General features: G+C 37.2%; 1 protein-coding gene across 8 annotated transcripts in view; it reads left to right on the top strand.

Annotated features, from left to right (window-relative positions):
• znf185.L (zinc finger protein 185 with LIM domain L homeolog) overlaps window positions 1-13,999 on the top strand; it is a 73,676-nt gene that overhangs the window by 10,793 nt on the left and 48,884 nt on the right. For all 8 annotated transcript variants that reach the window (XM_041572782.1, XM_018229980.2, XM_018229979.2 and 5 more), the window contains exons 2-5: window positions 10,671-10,739; window positions 11,114-11,249; window positions 11,558-11,611; window positions 13,612-13,683. In XM_041572782.1, coding sequence (XP_041428716.1) covers window positions 10,718-10,739; window positions 11,114-11,249; window positions 11,558-11,611; window positions 13,612-13,683 — 284 coding nt within the window. In that variant the 5' untranslated portion in view covers window positions 10,671-10,717. The remainder of the gene's footprint in view (window positions 1-10,670; window positions 10,740-11,113; window positions 11,250-11,557; window positions 11,612-13,611; window positions 13,684-13,999) is intronic.

The following is a 13,999-nucleotide window of genomic DNA, read 5'->3' as shown; positions in this document are numbered from 1 at the left end:
CCTCTAGTATCTTGTACACGATTTTGTATCTGAATGGGGCAGGTGCGATTAATCTAGAGCCCCAGGAAGGAATCCTGCATTGTGTGTAAATAATGTAGGGTACTGCACTTTGCTTTTGCTTAGTAAATGATCCCCTTTGACTCGTTACTATCACGGGTGCAGGGGGTGTGATCACACCTGGGCCCACACTACGAGCCACAATAACGGTTATCGCTAGCTGGAGCAAGCTGCACACACATTATTTACTGGCATTACTTCTACCTCTCTGTGTGGTGTTTATACACATGGCCTGCGATAACATTCTGTATCTCATTAAATACTTTCTGCTTAATCCGCAGAGCAGGATCTACCGAGTGCATATGTTACACATTATTCTGACTAGTTTGTGTTGAAAAGGGGCCATCTTTGAAGCAGCAATTACAGCATTTCTACTATATATATATACAACAGAACAGTTTACAGCGTGGTTTTGCTTTAAAGATTTGTCATCCTGCTGCAAGTCTTAGTTTCACTTGATGGGCAAGGAAGCCAAAAGCAATTCATTATGCTGTTTCTCAGCATGAGAGAATGCGGTCAGGCAGGTTTAGTTGGGTTTGGGATGGTAAATTATTTGACAGCAAGCCATATTGCTGTAACAACACCCACACGGAGGAATTAAAGAGAGGATGGGCACACCCCAGATTAAGAGTGGTCAAAAGTGAAACTTCTGCAGTGAAAAAAAAAACAAAATCAGACAGTTTATGAGTAAAAACAAGTTGGGACTTACCTGCTTGTAGGATTGTGGCTGCTCTATAGAGCATCCTGCAGCAAACGGACCTGCAGATTCACCTGCTCAAGCTTGCTTTCTATTTTGTAAATATAAATGATTTTATTTAACTGTTCGCAAAGTGTTTCCTTTGCATGACACATTTTTTTAACCTTCATTCTCCCTTTTCTCCTTCATTCTTCGAAGAAAATTGTAGTTTATACTTGCAATGTCCTCTATATTAAATCTTGCATTGTTTCATACTTAGTTCTCTTTGTCCTGTCCCACTCCCTATGTTTAATTCAGGGAATTCTTCTAAAATGTCTCCTCATTAATGCAGGAAAAATAATACATGCAGTATATACACAGGACACTCTGCCCATAGTAGGAACGATACAAATGCTTTGTCAGGATAGATAGATGATAGATAGATAGATAGATAGATAGATAGATAGATAGATAGATAGATAGATAATAGATAGATAGATAGATAGATAGATAGATAGATGATAGATAGATAGATAGATAGATAGATAGATAGATAGATAGATAGATAGATAATAGATAGATAGATAGATAGATAGATAGATAGATAATAGATAGATAGATAGATAGATAGATAGATAGATAGATAGATAGATAGATAGATAGATGATAGATGATAGATAGATAGATAGATAGATAGATAATAGATAGATAGATAGATAGATGATAGATAGATAGATAGATAGATAGATAGATAATAGATAGATAGATAGATAGATAGATAGATAGATAGATAGATAGATAGATAATAGATAGATAGATAGATAGATAGATAGATAGATAGATAGATAGACAGATAGATAGATGATAGATGATAGATAGATAGATAGATAGATAGATAGATAAAATGGCAGTATTTATATTTTAACTCATATACAATTATAAAATGGGTAAACAAGTCAAACTGCTTTCAATGAAGGGCTAAAAGAAGGGGCCATGATTTAATATGCCCTGGTACTCTGATCCACCCCTAAAGACATAGGGGCAGATTTATTATGTGGTGTAAAAAATGGTGGAATAATTCGCCACACATCACCAGGAAACGCAGTGTAAAAAAAGTGTAAAAAATACATAATTGTAATGCACTTTTTCTTTGAGCAATTTCCACCAAAACTTACTTACAAAAGTCTGAAGCAATGTAAAATAATGGCAGCAAATCTAGCAATCGCATGGCATTAAATAAAACACACCTTGATAAATTCTCCATTTATTTTACGTAGCTTTTTACACCATTTTTTTTAGCAAATTTCATTTTACACAGCATAATAAATAGGCCCCTTAGTAAAGGAGGACTACACAGAAGCATTGTGGGCAGGCCCACATTATATATACAGTATCTTATTCAATATAATCTCTATGTTATTCAATAAAGGTATGTTCTCCAATAAAGGTTTATTACTCTAATGTGTCAACTATGTACCAAATATATCAAATATATTATATTTGAACTATATGTCTATATATAAAAAAAAATATATACTGGGGAAAACCTGATCTAATTGCAACTGTATTGTAACTTTTATTTCTTTCTTTTTTTCTTTTGGTCTCATTTTTTCATTTGTTTTTTATATTACTTTACTTATAATCACTCTATAATTACTTCACATATTATATTTTTTTCCTTATTGTTTGGTATTTTGCCTTTGTTGTTGAGGTGTATTTTCTGTACTATTGCTTTTTGCACGTATATAACAATTAGTATTTTTGACCACTAGGTGGAATCTTACAAATTGTAACAAAGTGGTAACAATTGTTTGCTGTTTTGTGATTGGCTACAGCCCCTTTATAACATGTGTACAGGGGTGTGCCATCTAGCCTATGAGTAAGTGCCCCAATAGGCACGAAACGCGTTAGGTTTTCATGTCCTAATAAATTTTCTATTTTTTAATATAATTGTTTCTTTATTATTGGAGGTCCTCACATCTTTTTTGGATATAGTGTTTCAGGCCCAGATTTGTGCAAGGCCACAAAGGCCCGGGCCTAGGGCGACACATATTAAGAGGTGGCATGTCGCCCATCTGCACCTTAAGGTTGTGCATGCCCATGATCGGATGGGTGGGGGGCATCGATGGGGGGGTGGCCTCTAGGTGCCGTAACAGGAAATCCAGCCCTGATTGTGGGAAATTAGGGCTGTATGGAGGCTCTATCTTCGGTGCAATAAAAACGCAACATCAATTGGTAGATTTGCTTTACTATTTTAATTATTGTAAGGTGGAGATAAGTGAAACACAACATGTTGTATAAGAGCATATAAATACTTTGCAATTTTGAATGCAAACACATGCAGAAGTGCATAGAAATGCATAATGTAGCAACAGTGCGCTTGCATGATGTATTCTGATGCACTTCAGGTTTTCATAGTGCCAGTATGGAATATTTGTAAAAAAACAATTGTGCATGCTGTGTTTAGAAAAACTTATTTACAATGCATTGATAAAGCAGTAAAATGTATCTCAATACATGTAGGTTTATATGTATAGGAAGCCTAACGCTGGCTTGGTGGGAGTGACAAGGAGTTGAGGCAAAGTTTGGCAATGTCAGAGAACATCATGCAATCATTAAATCCACTTGAATGAACCTTGGCTACTCCCCCAGATGAGATTATTAGGAGCCCTATTTTCCTGCACCACGTTTTAAAGGGGTGGAGACATCTTCCTATTTCATCATCCTGCCCCAAGTTGCATTAGCTTCTTTAGAGCTATCCAGCAAGTCCCAACAACTCTCCTCTGCCATTCCATGCTCCCATTACAGTATAATATAATAATATAACTTCATAAGCCTGCAAGTCCCCAGGTCCTCATGTTGTGATGGTAGAAATTTACAGTTTCCAAGATTCCTGTAGCAAGGATATGGAACTTTCTAGGTGACTGCTTGCCTGTTCTGCACCTCTGCACCTATCCAATAAGCCCCAACTTCTCTTCTCTGCCATTAGGAGTTGTGCTGCTATCACATGATCACACCAACCATTTGCAAATTCAGCTGCTGCTGCTGGAGCACCATATGATACAATATATATATATATATATATATATATATATATATATATATATATATATATATATATATATATATATATATATATATATATATAGCAAAACTTGCTCCCATTACAGTATAATACCCCAGGCTTGTAAAGGGTGTCATGCAACTTGCTCTGGACTATTTACAGATCTACCCATGTTTTTCTGGAGAAGAATCTACAGGATTCCCAGACAATGGGTTAAGAGCAAGTAAATGTGAGCAGCACTCTGCATGTTAGGTCTTGTAATCTACACTCCTGCAAGCTTTCATATTAAACGAGTGCATTTAAAATGGTTACTGTGGAATAGTAGAAATTGAAGGCTGCTTAAAACTGAACCTTGTTTCTCAAAATCAATTATGTCTACAGACTGCAGGGCATATTGATGTATGCCACACAATGTTGAATAAGGATAGTAGAAGTATGGGGCCCCAGCTTGAGGCTTGGTGCAAACTTGGAAAACTGATTTTCCATGAGCTGACTACTCTAACTGTGCTGGCACCTGAACATTCACATCAAATGGAGCATACTGCATCTTTTATAGGCCCTGTTACATTACTGTAGGATAACATATCTGATGGTAGGCATCAGACGCACTTGCCCAGGGTACAACTATTTTTGGAAGGGGAGGGCACAATTCAAAAAACCTCTTTTATTACAATATGCAAAGAAGCATGCTATTTGAATCTATGAAGATTCTCATTTATCCAAGTCATGATATACAGTATCTAGTAGAAGTCAAAAGGCAACTGGACTTTTAGAGTTTTCTTGAAAACGTTTCACCGTTAGTCGGAGTGGCTTCTTCAGTTCAACTGGTAGTGGTAGGGAATTCTCTGGCATTTAAACCCTTGAGGGTAGTAAAGTCCCAGACATCCAATCACAATGATTCCATAGAACTTCAATAAGGTGTTGGCCGAAACTCACAATGGTACCATGGTTCTCATTGAGGCAGGAGTTCATGTTTCCCTATCACTCAGTTTAACTAAAGAAACCTGATCGGATGAGTGAGGAAATGTTTTCAAGAAAATTTCTAATTCTACTTAATTCTACTAGATATTGTATGCTATTTGAGGAGCTCATGTTTGGACCAGTTCTGTGTCTCTCCTTAGGGGGTTATATACTAAACTCCGAACAGCAAAAACAGTATAAAATCCTGTGAAAAAATTTGTCAGATGATAATGGTGAGCGCTACAACTTTATATTACGTCTTTATAATCGTTACATTGCATGATTACATATATATATATCTTGTTTAAGACTTGTTGTCTTGAAACACATTACGTTGGTGTCTCTTAAAAGAGAACTAAATCCTAAAAATTAATATGGCTAGAAATTCAATATTTTATATACTGAATTTATTGCACTAACCTAAAGGTTCAGCCTCTCGCTAGAAGTAATGATCTAGGCCATCAATATTGTGACAGGAGCCCCCATCTTGGATTTTGTTAGGTGTGTCTGCGACACTCACATGCTCAATGTGTTCTAGACAGCTGTTGAGAAACAACTTAGGGGGTCATCGCAAATCATCAAGCAGAAAATGAGGTTTGGCTGTCATATAAGCTGATGCCACAGGGCTGAATATTAATTGTTGATGCTAATTGCAATGGTTTCAGAGCAATAATATAGTAATAATTTGTGGTATTTACTAATCAGCCTTATATTGTGATTGTATATTTTGAGTGGGTCCCTAAGCTCAGTAAGTGACAGAAGCACAAAGCATGTGCAGTGAATCAGCAGAAAAGAAGATGGGGAGCTACTGGGCTTCTATGAAGGCACGTATCTTTACAGTTAAAGGGTTGTGGTTGCCTTGGGCTGGTATAGAAGCCCAAAACATAATGTGCAACATTTCCGCTTTACTTCTTTAATTAAGCCTTAGTTCTTCTCTCTGTACAAATAATTCCATATTGAGAAAGCCAGTCGAAAGACTAGCGAAACGTCTTCAAGTTCAAATCAACTGGACTGCAAGTCCAGTTGATTTGACTTATAACTATAGATAGTTGTCCTCTCCTTTAGCTGCATTCTGCTGCCCTCTCTTTCAGGTCACACTTCAACCCTAAGAAGTCTGTGTAGGCAATGCACTCCAAGTAATTCTTGATCATTTTGAAGAGAGTGCTAAGAATGCTGAGAGGGTTGGTTCTGTTGTCTGTAGCTTTTGCAGCAATGCCATTTTCCAAAGCTTATATGGATGTTAAAGGGTTTATATAGTAAATAGAATTGCAATATTTGTTCCTACTATCTGAGAGACGGGACGTAAACTGAATGATGTGATCCTTTCATCCATGTAACAGTTACAACATTCCTTATTTACAGATTGAGGCAATTTTTCAAATCACGAAGGAAGTCAATGTGTGGACAGACAGGCATTGATAGCTCACAGATGGCTGTGCAAAAATACAAAACCTGGCTACGCAAATAAACTGGGTGTCGGGATTTTTAGTAAAACAAAAAAAAAGGAAAACCCTTTTCTCTTTTGTTTACAAACCACCAAGCCATTGAGTACAATTAAATGGGATTTCTAGCTCTGCTGTGCAAGGCAGTCTCGCATGTTGCTCATTAATGCAGGTAATGAAAACAGAAGCAGTTCCAGAATTGCTGACTTGTTCCACAAGCATGCTGTCACACAAGATTGAATAACAGGGGTGGGAACAGAGGAGCTATACATCAACAACAGTGAAGGGATACCCATGAAATACAAATATCCACATAACAATACATTAAAGACCAGGTAAACATATTAATACAAAGGGGCCGCCAAAATTAAAGGTAATGATTTTTGCTAAAGTTGCCCATGCTATGAAGTGTTCATACAATGCAAACACTTAATAATTCCCAACAAGTGATTGGCCTGGGCAGCCAAATAAAGAAAAAAACAGCCTGGCTGGCATGTGTAGGATCATCAGCCACCTTGACTTAACCTATGCAATGAGCAAGATCAGCACAGACTGATTAACCTGTCGCTCATTGGTTGGATATTATGAACAGCGTAGCCAGCTTAACACTCATAGCATTCCATAATTTATGGGACATTTTGACTTGGCTTTCTGTTTTGGGTTTCTGTGTATAGGATACAAATACACAATAGACAAGGCTCATCACTTGAGTGTGAGGGTTTAGAAATGTAACTTGTAAAATGCTAATAGTAACCAATAAAGAACTAATTTAGCAATAAATAGTATTTCACTTGCTATAATTTGCTCAAACAAACTAACAGTCTAGTTTACAATATTCTCTAATTTAATGGCAAAGCTACAGATACTTAATAACATAGACCTGTTTCTTCTTGCAGATAATTTACAATATGTAAGGAATTTATGACATATTGATGAAATAACACCTGCTTTGCTGAAGTGCTAGAGGCTCCTACACTGCGGTCTGTCTTTAGCAATTGATGCCAAAAAGCCTAATAGATAACATGATGCGACGATTCAGTCAATGGGTGCAAATGTCCTCTGGGGCGAATCTATCAATGGCCACAATCCATCTGACAAACTACGTAGCAAATTAAGAAGCAGCATAGTCCATAAAGCAGAAATTTATATTGTTATTGGAACACCTGCAGTGACCCAGACCGTTTCAAAACTGCAGGCCTCCAACGGCCTTTCTTCCAGATATAACAAATACTTTTTAACATTTTACTCTTGGACAGCGCTATTTATCCATGAAACCTAGTCATCTCTGATGTCCTAAACAATGTGTGTTGACACCTAAGAGGACAGTAGGAGTGCAGAAAATACTGTAAATGGCAGGTGGAGAGGAAGATGAAGACAGCAATAAGGATACAGTAATCTTTAGCAACTACTGAATAAATTATAACAGCTGCCTTTAATGAAACACAGGGATCTGCTCAGCAGGGCCAAAGATAAGAAATGTATCAACTTTTGTATCAATTTAGAAGAGTTACTGAGTCTGCAACCCCCCCTCCCAGAGTGCTTCAAAAATATAATTATACAAAAAATATATAAAATATAAAATATATAAAATAAACATAAGAAGGTGAAAAATTGAACTTTTCACTTCAATATTAGAAAAAAGTCCCAAATACAAAATAATCGGTAAAAAAGTCTTTATTTCTGTGTAACTGTCTGAAAACATCTGAACTGAAAAAAGTATTTGAAGATGAACTACCCCATTAAATCTACCAGTACATTTTGGGGGCATTCCATCTATTTGTGAGGATCAGGGGTGAAACGAGACACTTATAGGCAATTTCTTTTGGTAGGCAGCAGCAGTGACAGTTTCGGGCACCTCTCTGACAACTAAATTACACAGTGGGCAAAACAGCCTGTGCCATTATAATTAGGTAATACATCTGTATATATTTGTACATAACATATCTGTATATGTTTTCTTCCCCAAACATTCTTATCAAGCTACTGTACCTTTTATCTTTATCTGTTTATCAGAAGCTGTCAGTAAATGAAATACTGTAATAAAGTGGAATGCAAATTTAAAGGTTTAGTTTTAAAAAAGGAAATAAATATCATCATGGCTGTAAAATAGGTCGATAAGTGACCTGCTTTACATTGCTTTGCATGTCTTGCATATTCCTGATTATCTGATCAGTCAAAGAAATGAAGATACATTCATGTTGTCATGTACAATCTCTATGTGAAGAATAGCACAAATTAAATGTTTATTTACAGTACATCAAGATTCCATTACATGAGAAAAACTATATTCTAATACTAAATTTAATAAAACGAAATAAAAATAAAATGGGTGGAATTGTACTTTTGGGGGCTTTGCGTGCCAAGTTTTTGAGCAGTGCAAATATTTCATATCAGTTACCCCAAAACCACCCACAAAGGTGTATTGATGCATTTTCAGACAACTATCGCTTGACAAGCACTGGCATAATAGCTTGTGAGGTGATTTGAATCCATGTCTATGGTGGAATCATTTCTGTATACTTTGGTAGAAAATGAAATGGCCTGAAAACACCCTGTGTGCCATTACAAGTCTAGGAGGAGATCTCAAACTGAATCAGGGGATTCGTTTTTCTTTAACATACGGTATGCTGCATTGCAACATTACCAACAATGAATTAAACAAATGCCATATTCAATCTTATTATAGATGTTAGAGGTCATATTTTTAATCTATGTAAAAGTAATTTTAAAAAGCTATAAGCCGCCTTTCCCCCCCCCCAGCTATCTTTACAAAGTAACTTTTGAATTTCCAAAGAAGCATAGAGCCTGGACTGTAGAATTCTAGCGACCCAGCCCTTTCTACTCAGATTTGTAAATCTAGCCATTGATTTCTTCATAAATTTGCCTAGGCAGGCATTAGGTAAACAGAATTCTTGTCTGTTTTATTTGTTTGCGGCTTCTTTTGCTGTGTATCAAGTGTACTCCATTGCCAATCTGATATGAAAGGAATGCTGCCTACAGCTCAGCACGATACTCATTCCTCACTATTTTCATTCAGATGTGGTAACAAGAAATTAAAGGGGGTGTTCACCTTTGAGTCAGCCTTTAGTATGATGTAGAGAGTGATAGTCTAAGATAATTTTCAATTGGATTTCATTTTTTACTATTTGTGGTTTTTGAGTTATTTGGCATTTTAGTTAACAGCTCTCCAATTTGCAATTTCAGCAATCTGGTTGCTAGAGTCCAAATTGCCTTAGCAAACGTGTTAATTTGAATAAAAGACTGGAATATGAATAGGAGAGGGCACTAATAAAAGATGAATACTAAAAGGTAGCAATAACAATATATTTGTAGTCTTACAGAGCGTTTGTTTTTTAGATGGAAAGCTGGAAAGAGTTAGAAGAAGAAAAATTAATAATGAAGACCAATTATAAAGTTGCTTAGAACTGGCCATTCTGTAACATATTAAAACTTAACTTAAAGGAGAAGGAAAGCTACGGAGGCATTTTATTGCCAGTAGATTAGCTGCAATAGTGCAAGCTAGAATGATATATTTATTCTGTAGAATGTTTTACCATACCTGAGTAAAAAGCTCTAGAAACTCTCTGTTTGTTTAGAATAGGAGCTGCAGTATTAATGTGGTGTGACATCACTTCCTGCCTGAGTCTCTCCCTGCTCTGGGCTCAGATTACAGTAGAGAAGGGAGGGGTGGGGGGAGAGGAGTAAACTGAGCATGCTCTTGCCCAGGGCAATGAGGTTTAAGCTGAAGGCAGGAAGTCTGATACAGAAGCCCATGAGTACACAATAGAAGGAAAGAAATGCTGTGTTTCTTTTGACAGGGGACTCAGAGCAACATTGCTTTGGGGGTTTACTGGTATATTTAGATGGACCTTTCTGATAAGGCTTACTTCGTTTTCACCTTTCCTTCTCCTTTAAAGGTGAACCACCCCTTTATGGGAGATTTAACCATTGCTTTTCTCATGTGGCAGTAAAAACAGCATATAAAACAAAGGTACCAACGGAATAAGGGGCATTTACTTGATTTAAATGGGATTAAAGCTCCACTGTACTTCATCCCTGACTTTCTGTAATGACCAATGACTAAATAAATACATGGGAGTAATCACTATTTATGACTGTGGTGTTTGGGAGTGCCTATGCTACAGGACCTTGTGACAACTAGAGTTTCAGTGACGAAATTCTGCTAACTAGGGTGTGCCAGCCATGCCCCTGACTCCAACACAGTAGTTTTCCCAATTTCAGTGACTTCCTATCACTGCAGGAAAACAACACATAACAGATGCAGCCCTTTCACATTTAGAGCTGCCAATCCCTACTCTGCTGCTAAAAGTGCACAAATGATGCAGGTTCCTAGTCTTTGTAATGTACAAAATTAATAGATATTAATTAGTAGACAAGAAGAGAGTCTGTCCAGAATTCTGCCCAGATAGGTAGCACAGATTTACAACATTTGTTTGCTTACATTTTTCAGATTTATTAAAAGAAAAAAAATATAAGAGGTGGAAAGATATCTCAGCAATGGCCAGCCCAGGAAAAAAAGGTAATTGCAGCATTTCCCCACCAATGAATATTTTCTAAATGAGTAAGTTGTTTCCATATATATATATATATATATATAGTCCTCCATGAAGCCAGCACTCTCGATACATAGTTTCAAATGCCTGGGTGCAGTATCGACAGTTTCAATCTCCACATGCACAAATAAGATCCGCACTCACAGGACTTATGAAAATTATTGAAAATTTATTGCAAAAGTCTAACGTTTCGGCCTCCTCCAAGGCCAAAGGAGGCCGAAACGTTAGACTTTTGCAATAAATTTTCTATAATTTTCATAAGTCCTGTGAGTGCGGATCTTATTTGTGCATATATATATATATGTGTGTGTAAAACATTAAAGTATTTTCTGGATTTCAGAGAGAAGTGGCGTTGCAGAGGCAGACAGGAAAGAAATCATGAAGCAAATGAAAGTGCGCACCACACTAAAGAACGACATGAGCTGGATTAATCAGCAGAGTTTGGAAGAAAAGAATGAGAATAATGCCAGTCCACTGTAAGAAATAATTTCATGAAACCAGGGACATTTGGTAAAACAGACCTATTTATGCCCAAATTTGGTTGGACAGTCTGGCTAATTTTTTATAATAATGCTTGAATATCTGAGCATGTATGGCAAATCAGCCATTTCAACAGAAAACCCTGCGATACTGGATTATCAAGGATTACTTTATTATAACTGCACTAGATCAATCAAAATTAAATACTGTTAGTTACTATAGGTTATTGGACTGGTGTACAGCTGCATTTTTCAAGTTTCTGTTACTAAATATTGACTATACATACACTTTCTTATCTTTACAGGTCACCCAGACAGAAGTTACTATGGCCCCCAACTCCAGAAGCCAGTGATGTCAGGTACTCATTATAACAATTAAGCATTTTCACTAGTTTTATGAAAGATGTCAGAAATTATATTTAAAATGGAGGGTTAATTTGTAGGTACATAGCAAATAGGATCGGTTTAAATATTTAGATATATTATGTGTTCCCTTACATAGCACTCAGTACTGGATGTTCGTAATGTTTTTGATGATATCTGTACCCATTATACTCCCAGGAGGCGAAAGTATTGGTTACATAGTCATGGGCATGAGTTTCACTTCTGTTTTCATCCAGTCAAAATAAAAATACAAATGCATCATACCAGTAAGATTTGTCAACTTCAGTTAACTGGTGCTTTAACCCAGAACTGCATGGAGGCCTAATTCCATCAAAGAACCAGGGCTGGTCCTATCAAATGCGGGGTCCAATTGGGACCATGTTGGCGGGGCCCCTAGACAAAGTGTTGCTGGCTACTGACACACCAAGTATATAGGAAAATAAGGGCATACAGGCACAAGATAGAAAGGAAAGGGGCAAACAGGGTAAGAGAGAGAGGGATGAAATAGGGGCACACAGGGAAGAAATAGGAGAGTGGACTGGGTCAATCGATTTGAGGCAGGCTGGACCGATTCAGCTTAGGAGTGGGCTTGGTTGGATTGAGGGCAGGCAGGGCCCATCAGGGTTGGAGGAAGGCTGGGTCTATGAGAGTTGGGGGCAGACTAAGCCTATGGAGTTGGGGGAGGGGCTGGCCTATCAGAGTTGGGGTGGGATGGGCCTATGGATTTGGCATGGTCTGGACTCTCAGAGTTGGGGGTGGGCCAGGAAGCTTTATTTGCTGGGGGAATTCTTATCTGTGCTGCCCTCTGGTGCGGGGCCCCTAGAGGCGTGAGGCCCTATTGGGCCCAATTGGTCCAATAGGAATAAGGCTGCCTCCGCTAAGAACCAATACAGTCAGTAAGTTCAAGATGCAATTTTGGCCGTCTACACCAAATTTTACAAATATTCGACTTATCAGTCTGATATCATGGAAGTCTATATGGATGGCTGAAGTTTTAGTTTACATCAGATCCAATAAAACCAGATACTAAAGAAGTTGGTTTATTAGAATATAATAATGGCAACATACGTACTGTGGGAGGGGAATTCTGGGTGATTTGTTCAGGCCGCTCCCTAAAGCTCTTGGCAAATGGGCATTTTACATTACATTAACTAAGAACTACAGATACCAAAACTCCAGTGACCGCTGCCAATGGCTTCCTAGTCAGAAATAGCACAGAAATAGAAGTATACTTGGGGTGGAAATGGTAAAACATTTTCCCTTAATGCTACAAGTTGTTAAACTGGTATCATAACATGTATTAATACGCCATACTAATGCACACCCATATAATAATAATAATCAGGCCAGATGGTAAGTCAGTAAGTAATGCTTGATATCTTCATTATAAGCATTAGTAAAGTGCAGGCATCAATAAATAATACATACCACCTATGTGCAATAAAAGCAAAGCTGACACATTGGTAACTGAGAGACTACCCAAATGTTTTGGAGCTAAGTCCTTTCTCCAGCGGTTATGTTTAACACTGCTGCCAGTAGAAAGGGATTGTTAGTGAACTTGAAGTCTTGTATTTCCATTCCGACCTGCCAACAGGAGTCTCTACCATAGACAACACATTTCCCATACATGCAATTAAGAAGTTGCTGTCAGATGGCACAACTGACCTCAATGAGGAACAGGGCTAGGTGCAATTCCTGTGTGCCATGGGTTTAATATATGGCCTCTAATCAAATGAGCCAGCAGGATCTTTTGCAATCTCAAAATTGTAATCTTTAATATTGTTAAACTACAATGTACCAAATCATGTTAACTTAAAAACAGGCACTAGAATGGCTGCAGCAAAGACAGTGTATAATTGACATTTTATTAGGTCTAATAAGTTTGATGGTGACTTTTTCTGTTTGAAATCTAAATAATACATAAAAATAATGTTTACTGTGATGAGATTCATTAAAACAACTTTTATTTTCAAAGTGACTCATCAGTATTACCATCCAATGAGATTGCTAACAGAACTTCCTCTAGCCCAATTCAAGCAACTAACAAGTAAGTGATGGTATATTGGATACATAATGTATTTATGTTCACCTGGAAGTTCTCAAATAATATAACATTATGGGAGAAGGAAACCTAACAGTCTTACAATGCGTTTTATATTCTCTTACTTATACCTTGTTCCCAGGGAATTCATTTGCAGTGTTAATGAGCTCAATACAAATTATATAACAAAATAAGTAACTCTTTTTACTATCTTCCAAACTACGCTATTAATTATTTATTGATTGATGGAAACCCCTTATTCAGAAATCTCCAAATGTTATGAATCCAACTCCCATAGACTCCATTTAAATCAAATAATTCA

Source organism: Xenopus laevis, chromosome 8L (assembly GCF_017654675.1).
Source record: "Xenopus laevis strain J_2021 chromosome 8L, Xenopus_laevis_v10.1, whole genome shotgun sequence".
Classification (NCBI taxonomy): domain Eukaryota; kingdom Metazoa; phylum Chordata; class Amphibia; order Anura; family Pipidae; genus Xenopus; species Xenopus laevis.
This window is presented reverse-complemented; position numbering and strand designations above follow the sequence as displayed.